The 23,851-nt window shown below is 42.2% G+C and overlaps 2 protein-coding genes across 10 annotated transcripts in view; one reads left to right on the forward strand and one right to left on the reverse strand.

The window, feature by feature from the left end:
- LOC143480353 (ryanodine receptor 3) overlaps positions 1-6,788 on the reverse strand; it is a 134,076-nt gene extending 127,288 nt beyond the window's left edge. For all 9 annotated transcript variants that reach the window (XM_076977982.1, XM_076977983.1, XM_076977979.1 and 6 more), the window contains exon 1: positions 6,508-6,788. In XM_076977982.1, coding sequence (XP_076834097.1) covers positions 6,508-6,558 — 51 coding nt within the window. In that variant the 5' untranslated portion in view covers positions 6,559-6,788. The remainder of the gene's footprint in view (positions 1-6,507) is intronic.
- A 2,701-nt stretch (positions 6,789-9,489) lies between these two features.
- LOC143480295 (formin) overlaps positions 9,490-23,851 on the forward strand; it is a 58,160-nt gene continuing 43,798 nt past the window's right edge. Inside the window, exons 1-3 of the mRNA XM_076977878.1 lie at positions 9,490-9,704; positions 10,686-12,448; positions 21,090-21,262. Coding sequence (XP_076833993.1) covers positions 10,810-12,448; positions 21,090-21,262 — 1,812 coding nt within the window. The 5' untranslated portion in view covers positions 9,490-9,704; positions 10,686-10,809. The remainder of the gene's footprint in view (positions 9,705-10,685; positions 12,449-21,089; positions 21,263-23,851) is intronic.

The following is a 23,851-nucleotide window of genomic DNA, read 5'->3' on the forward strand; positions in this document are numbered from 1 at the left end:
CATACCTGCTTTGCATTTTCCACACACACACACACACACATGCAAACACACACATCGTGCACCCCCCCCATACACACACACACACACATGTGCACCCCCCCCCCCCCCCCCCCCACACACACACACACACACAATCAGCTCTCTGAACCCCATGAGCCAGTGCTGCCGAATGCAACAAGCTGTTGAATGTCTTAAAGAAGCAGTGAAACTTTGGAAGGATGCAGGATTGCAGCAAGTCCGAAGATGCCCAAGGGAGGTAGAGTGAACACAACACTTCAGCAGACATTACCCAATGAATGGCAACTATAATGAGCCCAGTGCAACCATTAGGGCTGTGTAGAAAAAATGTCGATACAGCAATACATTGTGAATACACTCTTACCAATACTTGAATCGATACATTTACGGTTGTATTGATATTTTTGAATGTTTACCCCATGTGAAACTGATGCATTCAATTGTAAGTGCAGAATTTATAACGTTCAGCAGGTGGCGTATTATAAGGAAAAACGAATGACAAAATCAGCATGTTCATCTAGAGGAAGCCATAGAGAAACAGCTGCAGTCAGCACCTCCCGAATGTAAAGCTGACTTTTGGGTAAACGTGGGTGGGAAAATGTTCATTTGATTTAAACTATAATACCAAGCATTTCAACATTTGTCAGTCCTAATAACATGCTTGGTTAAGTGGGAGATTGAAAGCTATTGGCTGTATTTGTTTTTCTTTTGATTTCTCTGCATTTCTCTCCCCACTGTGTTTTTAGTCTTTGTTGTTATCATTCATTAATGCATACACTCACTGGCCACTTTTATTAGGTACATCTAATACACCTACAGGTTGGACCCCCTTTTGCCTTCAGAACTGCCTTAATCCTACTTGGCATAGATTCAAATGTAAAAAATGTAAATGTGCCATATTTTGTCAATTGTGATTTTTACACCGCAATGGAAATTTGTCCTCCACTTTTAACCCATCTGTGCAGTTAGAACACACACACACACACTAGTGATTACTAGGGGGCTGTGGTGCACACGTGTCCAGAGCGGTGGGCAGCCCGGCGCCCGGGGAGCAGTTGGGGTTAGGTGCCTTGCTCAAGGGCACCTCAGTCATGGCTTCAGGTCTGGGAATCGAACCCACGACTCTCCGGTCACAAGACCAGTTCCCTACCACCAGGCCATGACTGCCCAACAAGATACTGGAAAAATTCCTCAGAGAGTCTGGTCCATTTTGGCATGACAGCATCACGCAGTTGCTGCAGATTTGTCGGCTGCACATCCATGATGTGAATCTCCCGTTCCACCACATACCAAAGGTGCTCTATTGGATTGAGATCTGGTGACTGTGGAGGCCATTCAAGTACAGTGAACTCACTGTTGTGTTGAAGAAACCAGTCCGAGATGATTTGTGCTTTATGACATGGCGCGTTATTTTGCTGGAAGTAGCCATCAGAAGATGGGTACATTGTGGTCATAAAGGGATGGACATGGTCAGCAACAATACTCAGGTAGGCTGTGGTGTTGACACAATGCTCAGTTTGTACTAATGGGCCCAAAGTGTGCCAGGAAAATATCCCCCACACCATTGCACCACGCCTGAAACGCTGATGCAAGGCAGGATGGATCCATACTTTTATGTTGTTGACGTCAAATTCGGACCCTACCATCCGAATGTAGCAGCAGAAGTCAAGACTCAATAATCTTCTATTATATTCAATTTTAGTGAGCCTGTGCAAATTATAGCCTCAGTTTCCTGTTCTTAGCTGACAGGAGTGGCACCCGGTGTGGTCTTCTGCTGCTGTAGCCCATCCGCCTCAAGGTTCGATGTGTTGTGCATTCAGAGATGCTCTTCTGCATGTCTTGGTATTTAAGTTACTGTTGCCGTTCTATCAGCATGAACCAGTCTGGCCATTCTCCTCTGACCTCTGGCATCAACAAGGCATTTGCTGCCACAGAACTGCCACTCACTGGATATTTTCTCTTTTTCAGACCATTCTCTGTACTACAGATGGTTGTGCGTCAAAATCCCAGTAGATCTGCAGTTTCTGAAATACTCAGACCAGCCCATCTGGCACCAGCAACCATGCCACGTTCAAAGTCACTTAAATCACCTTTCTTCCCCATTCTGATGATCGGTATAAACTGCACAGATCGTATTGGCCATGTCTTCATGCCTAAATGCATTGAGTTGCTGCCATGTGATTGCTTGATTCGACATTTGCGTTAATGAGCAGTTGGACAGGTGTACCTAATAAAATGGTGAGTGTATGCATTAATGTATAGGTATTCATTAATGTACTACTATTAATGTTGTTGTTATTGTTACTATTAACAAAAACAGTATTTTGGTAACATTTACCATAATAAAATGTGTGTGTATTATGCATTGTATTACATTGTGATGCCCATATGATGATACATATCATATCATGAAGTTATTAGCAATCATCAGCCCTAGCAACCACCGGCCAATGAATGGGCACTGTAGTGTGAGGAGACAGAAGCAGCAGGAGCTGAGAGTGGAGCTGTTACGTCTCTAATGTCCATTTCAACAGAGAAGCCTGTACACAACTGACCAAAAGAAAAGAAGGCGCTAGGCGCTGCAATAACGTCTCAAAGCACGGAGTGCTAAACACTAAACTCGTGCTCGAGGAAGGAAGACGACACGTTCGGGGTGTGTGATACCAGCTGGATCGCTCAGGACAGGCTCAAGGAATACACAGCACCGAACGCCAGGACCTGTAGGTACTTATTGGATAAATGAGAACAGGTGATGAGGAGGTGTGTCAGTAGGTGGGTGACTGGGAGCAGTGGAGTGTTGATGTGGAGATGTGTCTGGGACTGGTCGCCTCCCCTGAGCTCTGGGACCGGCCTACTGTGACAGTGTACTTGGTCAAACCATATTATGACCACATTATGAACCATATTATGACCACCTTATGATCCATATTATGACCACATTATGAACCATATTATGACCACCTTATGATCCATATTATGACCACATTATGAACCATATTATGACCACCTTATGATCCATATTACGAACCTTATTATTATGAATGTACAGACGTTATTTTATGCATTAATATGCAATCTTTGGGTACTGTATCTGCAGCCATTGGGTTATAGTCCCTGAGGCTGGAGGAGACAGCACGGAGAACATCATCCTGTCTGTTGTAGAGCAGGGAGAAGGTAGCAACACCAGTAATTTGCCCACAACAGCTGGTCCACCAGCCGGGGACAGTATGGATTAGGGTCAAAACACCATAAGAAAGACGAGCTCCATCAGGTCCATGATATCAGCTCTTGGCCAGTGTAGCTCCATGAGGCACATGGGTGCTGTGAAGCATAGGTACATCCCACAGCCAGGATCCAAGCCCAGCTGCTCCAAGCGCCAGTTGATCTGTTGCACCAGTGTGCTTGCAGCAGTAAACTTTATATCAACTCGCTCTGATTCTCCTTAATCCCAATAGCCTGTTTTATAGGGGGGTTAGGTTCCTATAAAAAGTTGCCTCTGATAGGCTGAAAATTTGAAATTTGAAAATTTGAAACCTGCCTCTGAAACCTGCCTCGGCTTTCTGTGGACACTGGACAAGGCTGTGTCCAAACTCATCATCCTCAAAGTTCACCTAAACGTCAGTTCAGCTTCAGTTTTCAGTGTTCCTTTTCGTCTGCTGTAATTGATTCCCATTTTTCACTTAATCCAACTCTAAAAGAAGTAACGCACTACAATAGCAAGAAGCTTATGAACATGCATTTGTGAACAAATACACATTTGTATATGTGTGTGTGTGTGTGTCTATATGTGCACTTCTATTAAAACCATAAACTCAGTTTATGAGATAATGTAATGTTTTATCCTGCATTAAGAAGTAATATCCTGCATTTTACCTTTTTGACATTTTGCTTTATTACAGAGCACACCGGCATGGAGTCATGGAGTCTCCTGCAGCCGTGGGTAACTAGCACGCTGAAATGGTGTCTCGCATCTCTGTCTCTCACTCCCTCCCTCTCTCTCACTCCATCTCTCTCTCTCTCTCTCTCACTCCCTCCCTCTCTCTCCCATGCATACAGTGTTTAGCTGGACATTCAAAACCATGACATTCAGCAAGGTTTAAGATGTAGAACCCACAGGGCACCCAAATCATGTCCATCAACACCTAAGGAGCTGCAGGACAGTCGCCTTCCTAGAGGAGCTGTGAAGACGCTCCAGGGCTCTGGGAGAGCAGAGAGTGGAGTGACCGAGCAGAAGACCCTGTTCTCACCCTTCTGGACGTCTGCACCTATCTGTCTCCTCACACAACAGTAAAGGACCCACAAAGCACAAATTCAAACACACTTTCAAACACAGAATTCATCCTAGCAAAAACAGGAACCTCCCTGATGTGGCTGGACGCATTAGTAACACGCAGCTGGGTGCAGGAAGCAATATACAAAAACTAGGTCAGTTTATGCCAGGTAACAGAATTCACAATGAACTTAGCCTACATTATGTTAAATTAACTAGCTCTGATGGTGCTAGAATATTGAATGATGACTCTAATCCTTGAGGCTACCAGTATGCGTTATACCCCTGACACCCTTCGACTGATATGTGAATGTTTGTATCCTTGTGCCTCATGGGAAATGGAAAAAAATATCTTTCCAGTATAATGATACAATAGGACAGTAAGGTCTTTCTTCATTTTTCATTTTTTTAAACTGCATCAAGATGTCCAAAACAATCTGCAAGAGGTCCATAGTAACTCTGACCTAGCAAAGAGCTTTGTATTTGTAATGTGAATGTACTGGTATTTGTAATGTGAATGTACTGGTATTTGTAATGTGATTTCAGGTATACTGGTATGCCTGTATGTGGACAGGCCCGCAGGGGTTTGTCTCAGAATAACAGTTAGACTCTTAGCTAGTGGACAACCACTGAATGCTGTGCCAATTATGTTCATCATACTTGACATCGTGTTTACACATTTATAAACAAACTAATAAGGCACTGTTGCATTATAAAACATGGCATCATACATATGTTGTGGCTCAAAATATTGTATTTGTCAGGGAATTTTATCAATAATAAATGTCAGCAATGAAAATGTCAGTAATGAAAACTTGTTCTTCAGTGCAGTCTGTCTTGGAATGCAGCTCTCAGTTGGTTTTACACATTTTGAACAACCTGTTATGGGATATTAAATCACTATTCTGGTATAACTGACCCACTCCTATGCTAGACAGGAGCCAGTGTGGGGACCAGAGCTGTGAGCAGAGTGAGGACAGAAGGTACCAGGTGGGGACCAGAGCTGTGAGCAGAGTGAGGACAGAAGGTACCAGGTGGGGACCACACTTCCTCTCTTAAAAGGGAAATGATCCAGACAAGAAGAGAGAACCAATCACCCATTCCCATTCATTTTGAAGTTCTCCAATCATTTTATCAATAGCAATAAGAATAATGATAATTTTATTTATATAATACTTAAACAACAATTAATTGTTAATTAAAAGACTTCAATTATAATTCCTTTCTGTTTCCCGTCAGTACAAACAATAAGGTATCTGAGATCTCCATTACTTTGTACACCCTGACTATTGGGCTGCGAAGGCAATTGCGATACACCGTCCGCCTGCCCCAAGTCCACTCTCGGTGCTGGTGGTGCGTCATTTGGAAATCAACTACTGAAGACGTAGGTTAAAGAACCTCAATGATATGGACCGTATGCATTTAGCCTACGGAAATTAGAAGTGGCACCAGTTACCAGTTGGCTTTCTCGTGCTGTCTGAATAAAGCATTTTTCATTCTAGCAGATGTCAGAGCGCTCAAAGATTAAAAGTAGATAAGTCAACAAGTGTTTCGGCTTTTAGGACACGGATCCTCTCTCGTCCTGACCACGGTGGGTTTTCTTTAATAAACATCTAACAGCACCACTTCACTTTTGCTTTCTGAAAAACCGTGGTGAGAAATGTTACACAACGCAGTTCTGCTACCACCTGTACGGGCTGCTGTCGGCAGCAGAACACCGCTTAGTTCGAGCATCTGAGCTCAACTCAGTCAAATGGACCTCGGGCTGTTAACGAGCAAACTCGTCAAGGACGCGAAGGTTGGCGTAGAATAAGCACAAAGGAAAATGCACTTAAATGCATCAAAGCGAGATTCACCAGTGGAGCACTTCATCCACATAGTGAAACAGAAGTTCCGCTCTGCAAGATCGTATTATGCGATGCGCAAAGAAGGAGCAACCTTGATGAGACCGTGCATCTGTCAGCCTCCTCGCAGTCTATACACACACGGTGAAAGCCGGACCTGTGTGAATCAATATGAGCGTTTTCCCCCTCACTATCAATAAAGGTGGCATCGCAGAATAAGAAAACAACCCATTTCTCTCCATCTCCATCTCATCGGGTGTCCCCACACGAGAACCGTGTGTCACATTTCACGCCACGATGCTTCTCGGCGTGGTTAAAACACAAAGACACACTTCCGACACCTCACAGAGACAAAAATGAGCCCGAGCCACTTACTGTACGTAAGAACTGTATCTCATCTTCTCCCTCGCCTTCAGCCATGGCCATCCTGGAGCCTGCTGTGTTCTCCTCCGCTGCTCCTCACTCCTGTGGTTATCACAGCTACTCCACTGCCATGTAGGGGAGTCCGAGGAGCACCGACCACGTCTGCAGCCTGTCACTCAGGTCCAGCAAGGTGCCAGCGGTGCTGTTCCCGGCGCAGAGGGTGCGCATCGGCGCTCCCAGACCTGCACTGGCGAGTGGGAACCTAACGGGAGCGGTGCTCTGCTCAAACGCGCTCTGGCGGTCCAAATACAGCATCGGGGTCTTATCTTTGACGTCACCATTGTCGTTTATTAATGCACATGTTAAAGCGTGTTTCACATAAAGCTTAAAGGAGCCGTTCGCGACACACGGGCTGCGATAAAGATTCGCTAATATGTTTAATTGCACCATCGACTCGTGCAATAAGTGATTGAAACGTGTTTGTCCCTCTTCGGCTCCTATGGCTTATATAGATGCCTCTATATATGTAGATGCTATCTCGCAAGTACACAGGTATTGCTGTTAAAACAATAGCACCCTTGTTATAGCATTTTTTTCTTATTCTTCTTATAATCATGATATCACGATTATTATTATAGATCACCACTTAATGGAAAAAAAATCCCACTTTCTCGATCTTTAAGAGATGGTTACATAGGTGGAAATTGTACATTGTTAGATGCTGGTAAGCGTCTTTGCACGTGCACAGCGCTTCAGCCAGAATAATGCAGCATTCGACAGGAGTCTCGCGCTGCATCCGCGAGCCACGTATGCGCTGTGTGGTCCCTATGGATACACGGCCGCAGTGCACGCGCACAGTCCCTACACAGAGGAAGCCAATAAAACAAACAGAGCTAGTGTTCACCACCGCAGCATATGCAGTACATTTATATGCGAGTTAATGCTGAGATTGAACACACAGGGATATTTAATAGACATGCGGTGAGCGAACTATGTTTATAAGAATTCAAATTAACTGCAGTTTTACATGAGGTAAAGGTGCTTTTCATAATGATGAGTTTAAAATAAACGATTAGTAAGTTGAGTTTGAAAAGATTAGTCAGTGATTTTTAAAGTGCTGAGGAAATATAAACTATTTGTTTACTATATAAAAACTATTCGATTTAAAGTCTATTTAAAATATCAGTGCGGTAGGTATTAATTTGGCTATTTGTCTAAATCTCCAATTAAAAAAATATTTTTTAAGTGTGTTTGTTGATAGTGTTATTTTGAAATTGTTATCAGTGTATTAGCAACAGTTTTACTACATTGGCCAGTTGTAGCGTTATCTTATAATCTAATATTTTAAGTTATTAAAATTCCGTTTTAAAGGATAATCCCCAGTAGCCTATCAGTTTCCCCACTTCATCCCGAACCAGACCTTCATTGTGGGTTAGTATGTGACTGTCCATAGTTATCTGCTGCCCTCTACTGGTCAAATCTCAAAACAACAATACTACATTTAATTTGCCAATCTTGTCAGCGTATGTATGACACGTCCAGACACATCTGGACACACCTTCCCAGGATTTTACTCAAGCTTGATAGAATTTCTAATTAGTGCAAGCCAGGTAAATTACTGGAGTCAGTAAGAAGAAGCCTAAGCAAAATCTAAGACTAAAATAAAAGACTTTTACTTTCTGAACCAGGAATGCCCACCTCTGCATATTTTATCCTGAAATCTAAAGACATGTAATTAAATCTTTCAAATTCTTATACACCTGCTGCAATACAAACACACAAACAGACTAAATACCTGATTTGGAAAGTTATTTACATTTAACATGTTGTTTACATGTTTCACACTATATAGCAAGTATCGTATATTACTATAATATAGTACTACAGCAGTACTTTGTCAGTACTTTGCACAATTACCCAGTGCTCTGTGCTATAAGTCCAAAGATTTGCTGAAAGTGCCAGAATAAGTGTAATAATTTGACTTTTTAACTTATCCAATCAGTGATCATACTTCAAACATTAGTTTTGCACATGTAGTAATATTGTAATATTGCATAGATTAATTTAGGATTTGTCCCACAATAACACATGCAACGTTTTGCACACCATATCATATGTAAATAAATGCATCTGTCTGGATAATACATAATTTAAAAAATACTGAAAAAAAGACATCAAGATGCACAAATCCTGGGCAGAGTGGGCATGACCCTCCGAGTCTGGCGAACTGTATCGGTACCATCCCAACTACAGGAAGCCGGTTGCTGCATCTGATGAATGTCATATGGCATTAATGCACATTGAACGCGACTAGAGATAAAGCAGCATGACCATATTGGTACTAACTATTCATCCAGATCCACGAACACCCCCAACGTGGATCGTTACCATCAAACTCGAAAATCCTGTATGCTTAACAACACAGGTTGATGTATGTGCATTGCACGAACAGATTCCTTTTAGATTAATTACCTTTAAAATAATTGCATCAGTGCTGTTCCAATGCACTAAATTAAACTTCATGATATGTTACGTGAGTGAAAATATATATAAAATGTACTTTTGATAAGACCATTCTTATCAAATTGGAAATAAAGCTTAATTTCAGTACCTGGCTTATTGGTAATCGGTTATATTACAAGTTTTCTCCTTACTAATTTCCTTGTATATAAGCAATATTTATTTTATTACACAAAGTACAGTGCTTGGGGCTACTAATAAGGCCATTCATATTAAAGACTTTGTTTATCTCATTCCCGTTTAGTTCGCGCTTCAGGGCCAGTGCCGAACTTATCATTTTAAAAAGCAACCATACTATCCGCAAGCTAAATGAAACAGGTCCACATCCTTTATCGGTTGCTTGGTGCAACCAGCCCTATAAATACCGTATCATATTACGCGGCCGCATTCGCTGCTGGTCCCCTTTAAGTTTTCGACTATAGCGCGTATGTAAGTGGACCTCCCTGCGTGATCTCGTCTGCACCTGAAAACACGCAGCTGCACCGCTCCTGCTCTTGAGGTATGACACAGTTCAGCCCCTACACACATGTGGACAACCAATCACAGCGGCAGGGCGCAACGCTGCTCTCGCTAATAGGAGCACGCGTCTGTCAGGTACAAGGTGAGCGCGCTGCCCTCCAAAAGACGGAGCTGAGCTGGACTGTCTAACGGAGATCGAAGAGGGCAAACCCGTCATGCAAGCGAAAAGGGTAAGCGCGCGCGTCGCTCCGTGCACTTTAAATGCCTGATTGTTGATTTTGCGGTTGTTACGTAAGGTGTAGATACTGCGGAACTAGAGATGCATGCTGTCTGTAGCTCTATTTGCTGAAGCACCACAAGAATACACAACTTAACGCGCTATTTCTTCACAGTTGTGATACATGGTTTCTGGAATAACTATATGCTAGTTATTTTTTTTCCATCGTGTCGTTGGTCGTTGGTACGTTACCACACGTGGAAATAGCAGCGAACCACTGATGCAAATTAAAGAATTAAGTCATAAGTTATTAATAACAGTAAATTAACGCAGTGAGACTATGACCTGTTTATTGCCATTTAATTCGTTTAATTGTACTTAATTTTTATTTTGTGTGTACACGTACACACACACACACACACATTTATTTATTTATTTATTTGAGGAGAGCAATATATATATATATATATATATATATATATATATATATATATATATATATATATATATATATATATATATATATATATATATATACACACACACACACACTTTGCTTTGGCCAGACCACAGTTTATTTGAATTTCTTAATCTCCTTTTGAGTGTTCCAGGAAATGCTCATTCAAGCAGTTGGCTACAGAAGCCTAATTTTGCATAATAGCATTATGTTGTTTTGCATTCTGACTTTGTCTTAACACAGCAGAGGTTCTAATTTGTATTCCATTCCTTACTATTTCACTCAACATGTTTATAAGAAAAATTTCATAGAAAATATATGCCTGTAGTCATCATGTAGTAAGTTTAAACTGATACTCTGAAATGATTAAAAGGGGTCATTTGAAATTTAATTTTGCCCTGCATTTCTGTGTAACCAGAGACGTTTCATTAGTAAACTGACAGAAGTAAACTGAATTTCCACTTGCACTAATTAAATGTTGCATTGTCAGACATTTTCTAAAGCATTTGTTCTGTTCCCATCCTTTCTCTTTTACAGACCCTTTGATCACCCAGGTGATGAAAACCTTCTAAAACAATCAGCTCTTTCCCAAGAGTTCCACCACAAAAGCTAGGAATCCTGGGAAAGCTTTTCCATTTGATGCAAGTGTTTAATTAATTAAATGACTCTTATAATGGAGGGCACCCATACAGTACTCTGTCTGTACAAACCTATAGAAGAATCCAGCCATATCTGCCTGTATTTCCCCATTGGGAGGGCTCCAGGCTGGAAGAACTCACCTCGTGACCACCGCCCCCTGTACGCTAATCAGCATGACCGTCCGGGTGAAAGTCCAGCTTGGGCCAAACAAAGAAGCCAGTCTTACAGGCCAGCAGGCGACATCTTCCAGGCCTGTGGAGTGACAAAGGGAGCATTAGCTAAGCTTCCCTGGCTATCTGCAGAACACTGCCAGCTACTGATGGACCTGCTGTCGCTGTGCAGCGACTGTGCAGCCAGGATAGGAATGGGCAACCAGGACGGTAAGCTCCAGGGTCAGCCTGAAGGAACAGAGGGAAGTCTCGCAGATGGACTTAGCAGCAGCAATCTTCAGCATGCCTTGTCACTGTCCCCAGAGCATAAAACAGGGGCATTAGGAGTCCGAAAGTTTAAAAAACTGGGTGGAAAGAAGACTGACTGTAATGAGGAGGTCTCTCAGGGCAACGTGAAGAAGAACATGGAAAGCACCACAGCTTCTGAGTGTTGGCGATCTAATTTGGAGGCAGCTGGACCCGAAAAGGCTCATGGACACTCAGCTGCTGTTCATGCCTCCAGCTCAGGTCCCTGGGCTCACAACACCAAGCATTTACTGCCAGTGGAAGGACCTTTCCACCCCACTCAGGAAGGTTGGGACATCACGGACTCACATCCATTTGGGTCAGAAACGGATCTCTGTACTGAATTTGCTGAGTTTGAGGACTCACTCTGCCTGGATTATGAAGCTCCATCTTGTGCTTTCATAGAAGAGTCATTTGACCATATCCAACAGGAGCGAATGAGTGGGGAGAATAACACACGACCCAGCATGGAAAGCAACTTTACTATACATGAGAGTTTGATGCCTAGAGGTAAGAGCTATAATCAGCAGTTTGATGAAATCAACAGGCGAGACCTGATATTTAAAGTGATGACAGAGGATGCGCAGGACCATAATTCCACTCTGTGGACCAAAGCGGCTTCCCCTGGTGCTGTGAATGCTTCATACGTGCTTCATACAAGAACGAAAAACTCAAGAAGAGGTGAGAAGAGTCAAGAAGAGCTGAGCACCCTAAATGAAATCTCTCCTCAGGGGAACAAGTGGGAGTCAAATATCCAGAGCAGATCTTCTGAGTTATTGAGGCTTCCCACCTCACAATGTGCTCAAGCTCAGCCTGGAGCCTCCAACTTAAGATCCTGGAGTAAAAGTCCTATATCCCCGTCCCTTTCTGGGGTTTTCAATGTGTCCTTCCCACCCACCAACAGTCTCCAGAACATGTCCCCTGTCCTGTCACCACTATCCTCCAAGCTGTCGAGTCCCCAACTCAACCACCGCATCGTCCTGTTGCCTGAAGAACATTGTAGCGATGAGAAACATGGAGATAGGGGGTCCCACGAAGCAGCTCGTTTATGGGCAGAGCAACAGCACCATCCCAAGGTCACGTCAAAGATTATAGATCAGAATGGCAACTGTAGAACTACTGCACGGCTGGATCTGAACCTCAGCCGAGAGGGAGCTGGGAACTCCAGATGGAACACTGCCAAAACAGCTGCTTCTACGGCTACAGGTGAGTGAAAGTAACATTTATCCATGTATCCCAAAGCAGGTTTCTATGAAAGCTGGACTACCCACTTTAATGGAATTATTTGATTAAAACACTAGTTGCTGCATGGGTCAGATAGAAGCCATCAGGCAGATTTGGGGATTGAGAAGTTATGAATGACCTCTTCTGGCCTATGAACGACCTCTATCTCCTTACCAGTTTTGGCACATGGAGGACAGAATGCTTTCTAGTCTGTTACAAAACAAGCATGTGTTGTGCTTTGATTACAATACAAATATATTTCTGCAGTAGCTAAAATATTTCACTAATAAGTCGATACACACTCAATACCATAATTCTTTTGTGGTCATGTGATTTTTTTAAAGATAATATTAATTTAGGTCCCTCTATTAAAGATCCATTAGAGAATATTCTGAAAGCGAACATGTGCATATGTGTGAGTGGGAGTCACATTGTAAGCCTCCAAAATACAGCCTGCCTCCAACATGCCACCCCACCATAGATCAAAGTGACTTGATTGGCCTTGTGCTCAAAGATTTGTGCTGCCCCCATGGACATTATGTTAACTCACACACTGCCAGAGTACTGCACACCTCTGGAAAAGGTTGAGGAAAAGACATGCAGCCTTGGTTTAAAGAAATCCAGGCTGACGTCTTCATGGGAATGATCTAGAAATGAAGAATAAGGCTCTGTGCCACGAGAACAGAAGCACAGTATTTGTATCATGGGTACAGGGACAGCTGAATAAATGTACCTGACTATCAATACATCGATTTGCAAACTTTACAGACCTCAGATCAGTGGATTATGTGATTTGCTTATCAACTATCAGGCATTGTACCTCACAGTTTCCTTTGCTGGGGGATATGCCAACCCACTCTAAGCTGTCCTGCGTAGTTTCCAACTCGCCTGCTGATTTGATCATAGATTATTATTCATGGCAGTGCCTATTTTGGCTCCTCTGAGAGGCTGTCTGGTTAAGCAGGGGTTATTACATAAAGGTCAATTCTCTGCTCTTGGCTAAAGCCATTAGGTCATGATTACATTAGATTCATACAGTGACAAATATATTGTCTGCATAGCTTCCCAGAATGCCCATGGCAAAGATCAATTAATTCATTTAATGCGATTAATTGCATTTATACACTGCAAATTATACAGTTTGTATAGATTTTTAGATGTTTATATCCCCCACCTGACTGTCAGTTTATAATAATCTTGTGCAGATAGCTATTCCTGCCCTTGATCACTTACCATTCTTTATCATAGACACAAATCACCCCAGAATTGTAAATGATGCATGGCAGATTTCAATTGATTTCCATGTATTCTGATGATAAGAATGATGGCTCATGTGTAAGTGGCATTTCAAAAGCAGAAAGCAGTAAACCCTGAAGTCTAGTGCAGTCTGAAGCTGTGCTGAGAGGCTGATGGAGCTCTTGTATATATATACATATATGCAGAATGAGCAACTGCATTATTGTTCATGTATTCTGTGCAGCATGCTTTAGTTTAACAAAAAAGCCCTCTCCTTCAGACACAGACACTTGGATCATGTGGACAACCAAAGTTGTTATAGTATCTCGAGTGACGAGATACTTCTTTCAATAATTAATTACTCTTGAAATGTTATCAGGGCAACCGTAAAGGGAAAAATAGCACTTCAAGAACAATGTTGGTGAGAATTCCACCTTCACAGTTCACAAAGTGCATGGCAGTGGCTCCCAAAGTGGGGTCAGACCCAGGACAAAGTGTGGTCAGACATAAGATAAAGTGAGGTCAGACCCAGGACAAAGTGTGGTCAGACATAAGATAAAGTGTGGTCAGATCCAGGACAAAGTACAGTGAGACCCAGGACAAAGTGTGGTCACACCCAGGACAAAATGTGGTGAGACACAGGACAGTGTGGACACACCCAGGACAGTGTGGTTAAGTCATGACTGCAGTCAGTCAGATGTCCCTCATCTGTCAGTAACATCTCTGGCACAAATTCTGATTAAAGAAATTAAAAATTCTTCAGTGTTTAGCCAACACTAAACCAAAAACTACAAGTTATTGGTTGTTCATAGATTTTGACCCACTCCTCCTTGTAATCAGTGTGGAGGCAGTGACTCTGCTCTGCCCATCTCCTCTGGCTCAGAGAGTGGATGTCAGGAATACCTTAATGATATAAATGAGTCAGACTGGGTCATATGAAATGGATTATTTCCAAGAGTCATATGATAAGGTTGTGTTTTCTGGCCTGACGGGCAGCAAGCAGTGTAGAGAACACTACGTATTCTGTTCTGTGTTCATGTGAATGAACTCAGATAAGGTCCAATTCTTTCCCCATAATGAAACTGACTCTGATCCGGGGGACCAAAGAGGACACTTCTTCTCTTTCAATGGGGTATGACACATCCAGAATAGCTCCCATTGATTACCCATAATTACACCTAACGTGTAATCTTTTGGAATAAGTCACAAGCACATTCAGGCAAATTCCTTTTTGTGGTCCTGCTTGAGATGCAGCTGCAGACTCACCATCTATATTTTCACTGATTGGCTATGGTGAATTTAACCACTTATTTATCACCCAGTTCAACGTGGTGAAATACGGTAAAATCAACCATCCTTGAACTAATAGCATTTTTCTTTTGCCTCCTGCTCTATCTAAAAATAAAGAGGTCAGGCTATTGCATTTCATGCCAGCTGTCTGCCAGGTCAGTGGAGGATAAATGACTGTGCTTGTTTTGGGCCGGCTGGGTTTATTTTCTGTGGCTGTTCTCTCCTCTTTGAGTGGACCTGTGAGGAGGGCTAGTGAGGGTCCTACTGCGTTACTGTGTCCTTCCAACCAGCAGCAGACCCGCTCCACCCGCTCCCTGTAGCCAGCACGTCTCTGCTGGGGTGGCGCCCAGCCAGAGAAAGAGGAAGGACAGTTGGCAGCGTACTGAGACGAGAGAGAAGTGGGCGTTCCGGGAAGTGGCCCGGCAGATGAGTTAGGAGACACAAGTCATCACAGTGACAAAGGCACCGTGTGACCATGAGCAGTGAACAAACGCCATGAAGTGTTTGCCTACAGGAGCTTCCTCAAGCCACCACAGTTTCCTACTATATTCTAATACTGTTGATTACTCAGACTGTGTTTTTCACCTGTTGGCTTGTATGGGCTGAGATTATACTGGATTATAATTGACATCTTTAATATCAGGACACAAACGGTCTTTCTCTCCAATGCGTCCAGCAAACTCACCAGCTCTCTCTGTGTCTTTGGAATTGGAACAAAAGTCTTAGAGAAGAAGACTGCACCACAGATGCCACTCCACACTCAGCAGGATGTTCGGTCGATAAAGAAGCAGCAGGAACTTCAGAGAGTGGTGGCTACTGGAATGTCCTGCTGCCGCTTGCTATGATAGTCCTGCTGGGTGCACTGTGACCCAAACGATCACACAGACAACCTACATTTCTGTTAACAATTCAGAACAAGCATATAAATGTACAGTATATTTTTGGTATGCCTTTCACTGTGACTCTCTATGTAGGAGTCTATAATTTAGTGGAAATGTGGAAACAAATCTTTAATCATGGGCAGTGTTCATCATATAGGGCACTAGCCCTGGACATGTGACCTCAGCTGTATTAGCTGGGTTAGCACTTCAGTGACTATGTCCAGCCCATGTGTTGAGTGATGAGTCTGATTTTAACAATGATAGTGGACATTATCATAATAAACTGACCCCACAGCTGCCTGTCAGGCTGTCAGGTACAATAAACTCACACAGACAGCTATTCTGTTCACATTATTTCATTTATCTCATATTGGTTTGTATGCTTCTCCATCAACACTAATTGTGTAAACCACCCCCCAAAAAACCCTTTATTCTAATAGCTATGATGGCCTGTGTTAGAACATCATAGATATTGTTAGAATAAAGCTTTGCAGGCAGACTAAGGGAATGAATGAATGTATTTGGTTTCTCTGGTAGGGCGCAAAACTGAACACTGTATTTGATACAAGTGGCTGTGTAGGGAGGGGGAGATGTTTTTTTTTTAGGCTGAGGTCAATTTAGAAGGAGCCAGTCAGACAAATGGTAATGCACACTAATACAGCCATGTGCCATTTTGTTTGTTGGGTGCAGACATTCAGGTTGCACAGTGACAACAGAAGGAAACGTGCAGAGGGACAGAATCTTTAAACAGCCTTTAAACATAATGCTGCTTTCAAGAAACTGAGCTAATTGTCCATGACTGGGGGGCATCCAGGGGTTAGATAACACCCTGAAATCTTTTCCTTTCTACTACTGATCTCTGATTTACCCAGTGTGTGTGTGTGTGTGTGTGTGTGTGTGTGTGTGTGTGTGTGTGTGTGTGCGTGTGCACACCTGCCTCAAAGTCTGGCCTTAAGCTTACTCTAATAGTTCACTGTCATTATCTTAAAAGCTTACCAAAAGTCCTTCCTCAGAACTTCGTGTTCAGACTGAGGGGGTTTTAGTGTTAAATTGTATCATTAAGAGTACAATACCTCTTTAGGCTGCAAGCCTATGTTCAAGACTGTAAGGTAAGTCCACTGTACAAGACCAAATAGAAAGTCCTGGAAAACAATCATTAGCTTCCTCAGTGGGTTCTGCTTAGCAGGTGCTACTTCTGTTGACGTGCTCCTGTTGACATGTCTATCCATAGCAATGAAGTAATCAGAACTAATCATGAAGAAAGAATCAGAGTTCTGTGAATATATTGGTCCAATAGAGTAACATGCTAATGTGTTGGTGAGAAGGGATAAAACTCAACAGTCATTAGATGATTTAGATATTTAAATATTAGAAAAGATGTTTGTCAGAGAGACTCAAGCCAGCCGGCATGTTTCAGGAAAGTATTTGCGTGCAGTCAGTAACTACATGGTAGATCTTAGAGGCTTTACCAGGCCCTCTGCAACCAAAGCTGGCTGTGAACTAGCCCTCATGTGATTCAGATAAGAATGAAAATCCATCCCTCTGAAAATCCGTAAGCCTACAACTTCAGTTTAAAAGTCCACGGTGACTCTAATCTTGGCTGCAGGCCACCTCATGTTCTGCACCTCTTTACCTGCTCAGATGCAGTCGTGTTCGAAGGTAGTGATAATGAGACTGGAGAAATGAACTGGACATGCACTGACATTCTGAGAAAGCATTTCTCCACTACTAATGTTTTCTCCATAAACTGAAATTCAGCAGGCTTTATTATGAGAGTAACCTACATATTGTATTAGACCAGTCTTGCTTAATTGACTTTTGAAGTGAACAATCACAAGACACACAGGTTTGTATTGGTCGAGTACACATGCATTGATTGTTTCTATTCATTCCCCTTAATAAAGGGACCACCGGTGGGAATCTGTGTGGTGTGTAATGGAGCACTTTGGCTGAAGTCCAGAAGGTTGCACTGTTTCACTTCTTATAACATCTCTAGAGGGTGTGTTTACACACAACATGCTGGGGATAAATATAGTCAAATTACAGCTTGATGGTTTCTCATGTGAAAGAAGGTTTAGTGTTGTTTGTCTTGTCATTCAAATTGAACCTTATGACATATGCTTGCACTGCATAGACTGAGATGTTGCTTTTAAAATGCGTTGGAGGCTGAAGTGATTCGGGTCCAGGCTGTGTGTGCTGGGGTTTGTCGGGCCGTTTCTGCAGAGTGGGGAGGAGAGTGGACTATCCCTGGGCTTTTGGAGTTGTGCCAAGAGTACAGTCAGCAATGCGAGGTCTAGCCAGCCTGAGCCAGAGATGCATTATCATAATGAAACATTATTAATCCTGACAAGGCTTCTCCACCCGTCCACGGCCTCTGTAATTATGGTTAACTGCTCTTCATCTCACACTGCGGGCAAGTGTAGAACTGAATGATATTGCAGGTTTTTATAGGCAGACTAGAAGTAGGAGTGCTTCAAATAGTCTTCATTCAAAACACTCACAGGAAACTCATGATGCAAAATAATTCCAATAATTAAAATAATGATAATTCAAAAGTTAGTCGATATAAATGCTTTTAATTTGCTTACTATATCATTTAGCTATTAGGTGTTGGTGAGGCCTCGCAGAAAACTAACACAGTGTGACATGCACACATGCATGAGCACACACACATGCACTTGCACACACACACACACACACACACACACACACACACACACACATTTTTTTTCACTCAAAAATTGTTGAGTGAGCAATGCAGCGTGAGTCAGAGTGCAGAGGACCAACAATTCAATGTAACAGCAAAACTGTTCAGTTTAGGGATGCTGAGCTATTTAAAGTGAATGTGATTTAATTTCTACAGTGTTGTAGTGGTGCAGGTCTATGCTGCTCTCATTTAAGTGATGTGTTGTGTGCTCACACAGGGAGGAGGGAGTGATGTGTTGTGTGCTCACACAGGGAGGAGGGAATGATGTGATGTGTGCTCACACAGGGAGGAGGGAGTGATGTGATGTGTGCTCACACAGGGAGGAGGGAGTGATGTGATGTGTGCTCACACAGGGAGGAGGGGAGTGATGTGATGTGTGCTCACACAGGGAGGAGGGGAGTGATGTGATGTGTGCTCACACAGGGAGGAGGGGAGTGATGTGATGTAATCACACAGGGAGGAGGGAGTGATGTGAACACGTGTGTCCCTGTATCCCTAAAGCACAAAGCCAGTGTGGGGAAGAGTGTTGACCTCCCCAGCTGCCTCGGCCTCCAGGGTCACCTATCCTACTAATGCTCACACAGGGGTTCATACACCTGGGACGAGTGCGAGTGGAAAGGGCTCTTTCCAAACACATTGTAATCACAGATGAACTACAGCGTCATTCAACCTGGATCCAGTGGATCGATTATGCCATGTGCTGTGTGAGATGTGTGGGCTGTGTGTGTTGTATGTGCTGCGTGTGCTGTGTGAGATGTGTGGGCTGTGTGTGTTGTATGTGCTGCGTGTGCTGTGTGAGATGTGTGTGCTGTGTGAGATGTGTGATCTGTGTGCAGCCCCTTCGACAGGGGGGGACAACCGGGTCTGTTGTCCCGGGCCCCAGGGCCAGGGGGCCCATCAAAGAGCCCAGCTATTTATTTTTTATTTAAAGTCTATAATTTTTAAATAATCTTGAAATCTTTCATTAATATAAAATTCTGTACTCAAAATAAGCTCAATGGCTAAAATATATATGTTTTTTACCTATCTGCATATTTTCCATTAAGTGCATACACCCCCACCTCCCACTGAAAAATGGTTTGATCCAGCGACTGTAGCCGGCTGGTACATGAAACTTTCTTGTCCCGGGCCCCAGCAAGACTGTCAACGGGCCTGTCTGTGTGTGTTGTATGTGCTGCGTGTGCTGTGTGAGATGTGTGTGTTGCAGTAGCGAACCGTGACCTTTAAACCTGGGCCCGCTGCCCCCCCCCCCCCCCCCCCCCCCCCGAAAAAAATTGTTTCCTTTCTTACTAAACTGCAATAAAGAATAAAGAAAAACAGACGACAGTACAGCTTTAAAAACGCAATAAACAATAATATATGTACTAGATAACGTCTTAAGCAAAATAAGTTTCCAAACAAAAAAAGGTTCACAGATCCGTGGTTCTCGGAAGCGGAATATGTAAACAGCGCGCACGAGGACGTCAAAGGGATGAATCGAAACTAGCTAGCGGTGGTGCTACGACAGCTAGCGTCGCCACAGCGGGCGGAAATTATCATACAGTTAAGCCCGCCCACTAAGAGAGAAGATATGATTGGTCAATTTTGCTGTCATTTGAAACTGGTATTGCGCTGAATTATAACTGCCAGGCCCTCTGTAAACGAACAGCAGGCGTCCTGATAGGGGGAGACACAGGCTCACAGGCTTCCACTTAACCCCTCACCTTCCAACACAGATTGAATAGACACGATTGAATAATTTATTTGCTTATATTCTTGTAATTGTTTAGATGTCGATTGTCAAACTGTAAGTAGATAAAATAAAATTGGATAATTATTTAAGAATATTTTAGGCCCTCTGAGAGGGCGTAGAGGGCCCTGACGGTTCCCCACTGGTGTGTTGTATATGCTGCGTGTGCTGTGTGAGATGTGTGTGCTGTTCGGATTGTCATAAGTAATCCTTAAGGTCTGTCAGGATGTATGTGTCAGCCTCAGACATGCTGGACCATTCGCTGCAGTTTCACTGAATGTCTCATGTTGTCAGAACATCTCTGTGATCCTCTCAAGAGACCTGTACAAATATGGACCAAAATTTAAAGCCAATGTTTTATTCAAGTCTGGATTACCTAAAAACATGCCATGCTTCCCCCCATGAGAAACTGCAGAGTTTCAAAACTTGTAATTTTCACATTATGATAATGACTGAATTATTTTTATATTAGTTTTGCTAAGATTTAAGTGCAATAGCCTAATTCCTTAGAAAGGTGCATTACTGTAAATATGATGTACTGCCATCTGTGGTTAAGGTAATGCTTATAACATGGTCACTGTCTCAAAGTGAAAAATAAATAAATTATTATATTTATTTATTCTAAAATATATTTTATTATAAAATGCATTGTGAATAACATGTTTAAAAACATAGTTTAAATTGTAGAAAAGAAAAAGAAAAGAAAGATCACTAAAGTAATGCTGAATTTGGGAGGAGTCTCTCAGTTAGAGTGTTGAATCTCTGTTCTTTTCTCTGTAGACGACTGTTTCGTGAGGCAAGACGAGATCTGGTTGTTAGATGGTGATGACTCCATTTCCCATGAGCCCCTATGTAAAGCTACCAGGCCTGACCGTCTTGACATCCTGAGGATCACACCACCAGAGGATGATATCATTAGCGACACACCGTACCTCTCAAAACCTGAACTCACAGTAAGTGGTCACTGTAATACACAAACAGACCAGCACACAAACCTACAATTTAGGAGTATGCTTTTTTTGCTTTGTCTAGACACAGCAGTTACACAAACATGGAAGTCATACTCTTCATCAAAGATTCACTCAGAGCCACAAACACACACAGTCATATTTAAGACATTGCTCTTTTGCTATGTTTAACCTTTAACTTGAGACATATTAGTAATTATATAAGGCAACCTAAAAACCTCAATGAAACTGCTATTAAAAGTCTGTGTGATGAGTGTCCAAATCCAAAAATAATATACAGATAATATAAAAAATAAATATATATGCACACAGTATACAGACTTGATATATTAAGTCAGATAAGTCAGATTTTTCTATTAAAATTTTCATGTTATGTATCATACAGAACTAAAGCAAAAGTTAATAACAGAGATCATAAGGTAATACGTGAAGATCATTTCCTGTCCAACATCATACAACTTACATGCATACATGAATAATAATGACACATTCATACAAGCTACATTAATGGTGTGATGAAGTTGGTTTGCTGAGTCATATGCTCTAGTCATGGAGACACAAAGTATTAATTTATATATGAGCACCCTGCTTCTATTAATTAAGTGGGATTTTAGGGTGGGGGTTTAGAATTAATAACACTAGGAATTTACATAAAGAGATTAGCTTGGAATTGCCCTAATAGGTGAAACAAGCCTCTGACGAAAGCATTCGGCTAAAATGATTGGCTAATGCTGATTTGTCCTGCTTAAAATTCTGAGGACAAGAAGGTATTTCGGATTGTCAGTGGACACCTTTCAGTTTGTATGTTCACAAACCGGTAGAACAAAATCATACTTCCATTGGGTGTAGAGGTCACACCCAGGTTCTCAGACCCGTGCACACATGTGCATGCCTGCGCACATTCAAGTGGCCCTGGGAGGGGAAAACAACACTACAGTAGTTATAGAGTAGTTGTGTAGGGTTTCCTCAAGACACCTAACCAAGAGTTTTGAGAATCAGATAAATAAGGGACTTTGTTGTTGGTCACCTTCAGTATCCACAAACTGGCTGGTATGTTGCTCTACATAAAACCAGTTCTCCCAGCTTACTCCAGGTGCACTCGCAATGGTTTGGCTGTTCGTTAGTCTCTCTCTTTTACACACACACACATACACGCACACACACCTTCTTTAATGCCGTCAAAACAGGACACTCCCAACAGTATTCTTATAAAAACAAGATTATAAAGCTTTGCACTGATCCCTGACAGATAGCTCAGGTGTGGTAGGTGTAGTAGACAAAATGCCTTTAATAAAAATTAAAGCGTTAACTTTACTCTAGGTATTTGACTTGTTCTATTGAAAGATTTAATGGTTTTATACCCTGCTGCATTTCTTATTTGGGGTATTCTTGAGAGTAACATGAGACACTATGAGTAGGCATGACCTTTACAAATGGACTGGGGCCTGTCTAGATTTCAGGTGTACTGTCCCAAGCAAGTACAAAAGATGGGTCTGCCCTGAGGAGAACTTGTGCTTAACCTAGGACGTAGCTGTGTGTTGCAAAAGCCTTTTAGCCTATTATTCCTATTAGTGTGCTATGATATTAGATATGCTCTGACTGATGTATGTTCCACTTATTAGGTACATTTATTCTATAACCTATAGGCTAACAGTTATTTTTCTTGTGTATTCTGTTTCAATGTCCTCTTTCACATTTCAGGGGGTAATTTAAGTTTTTGCTGTATTCATAATATTTACCAATTAATAGATTAAACATTTTGTCCATTGGTCAAAACATTGTTAAACACAGGGTGCAGGACTCCAGTACAATACAGTGCAGTAAAATTACCAACTAGAAAATGCATGTATGCATCCCCTGGGCATAGCTATACAGTAGCTGTACCTAAGGGGATTACTGTACATTACTACCACTATGATGATGTTATACATACATCACTACCATGCAAATGACGTAGACTTCTATTTCACATACGTTTTAATTTGTTACACCTTTGCACCTTCTTTTTGTGTGCGTGGGGGGGCCCAATTCCTTGTTAAATTTTTTTTAACTCAACCTTTTGATCAACCTGTGTCTTGCCAACTGCCACCACTTCATGAGACTCTCAACAGGCAACATTTAAAAATCTGTATAACAATTCACCAGCCTTAAATGTGGCTTTGCTAAATCATCTTGACAACAACATGTCCTGGAGGTATTGGATGGAATGTGGTTGAGTTATAAAGACACGCTTTTAAGAAACCTTGAAATAAATACTACAAGTGAGGTGAACTTGGCAAGCATTTTAAGGTTAGTGTACTGAATAAATGGTAGGAAAGAGTGAGAGAGAGAGAGAGAGAGAGAGAGAGAGAGAGAGAGAGGGGGGGGGGGGGGGGGAGTTGAACAGTGAAATTGGTTGTTTAGGTAATGTTGGAACTAAATACTAAAGAAAGGTTCATTTTGCTTCCTTGTATATTTGTCTTTTTCACATACCTAGTTGAAAATGGACTCCTGTGCTACATTCAAAGCAACACTCTTCAACTTCAGAGGCATACCTAAGCTTTGGCTAACATCTTGACTGTTCACTTTTGTAAG

Source organism: Brachyhypopomus gauderio, chromosome 17 (assembly GCF_052324685.1).
Source record: "Brachyhypopomus gauderio isolate BG-103 chromosome 17, BGAUD_0.2, whole genome shotgun sequence".
Classification (NCBI taxonomy): domain Eukaryota; kingdom Metazoa; phylum Chordata; class Actinopteri; order Gymnotiformes; family Hypopomidae; genus Brachyhypopomus; species Brachyhypopomus gauderio.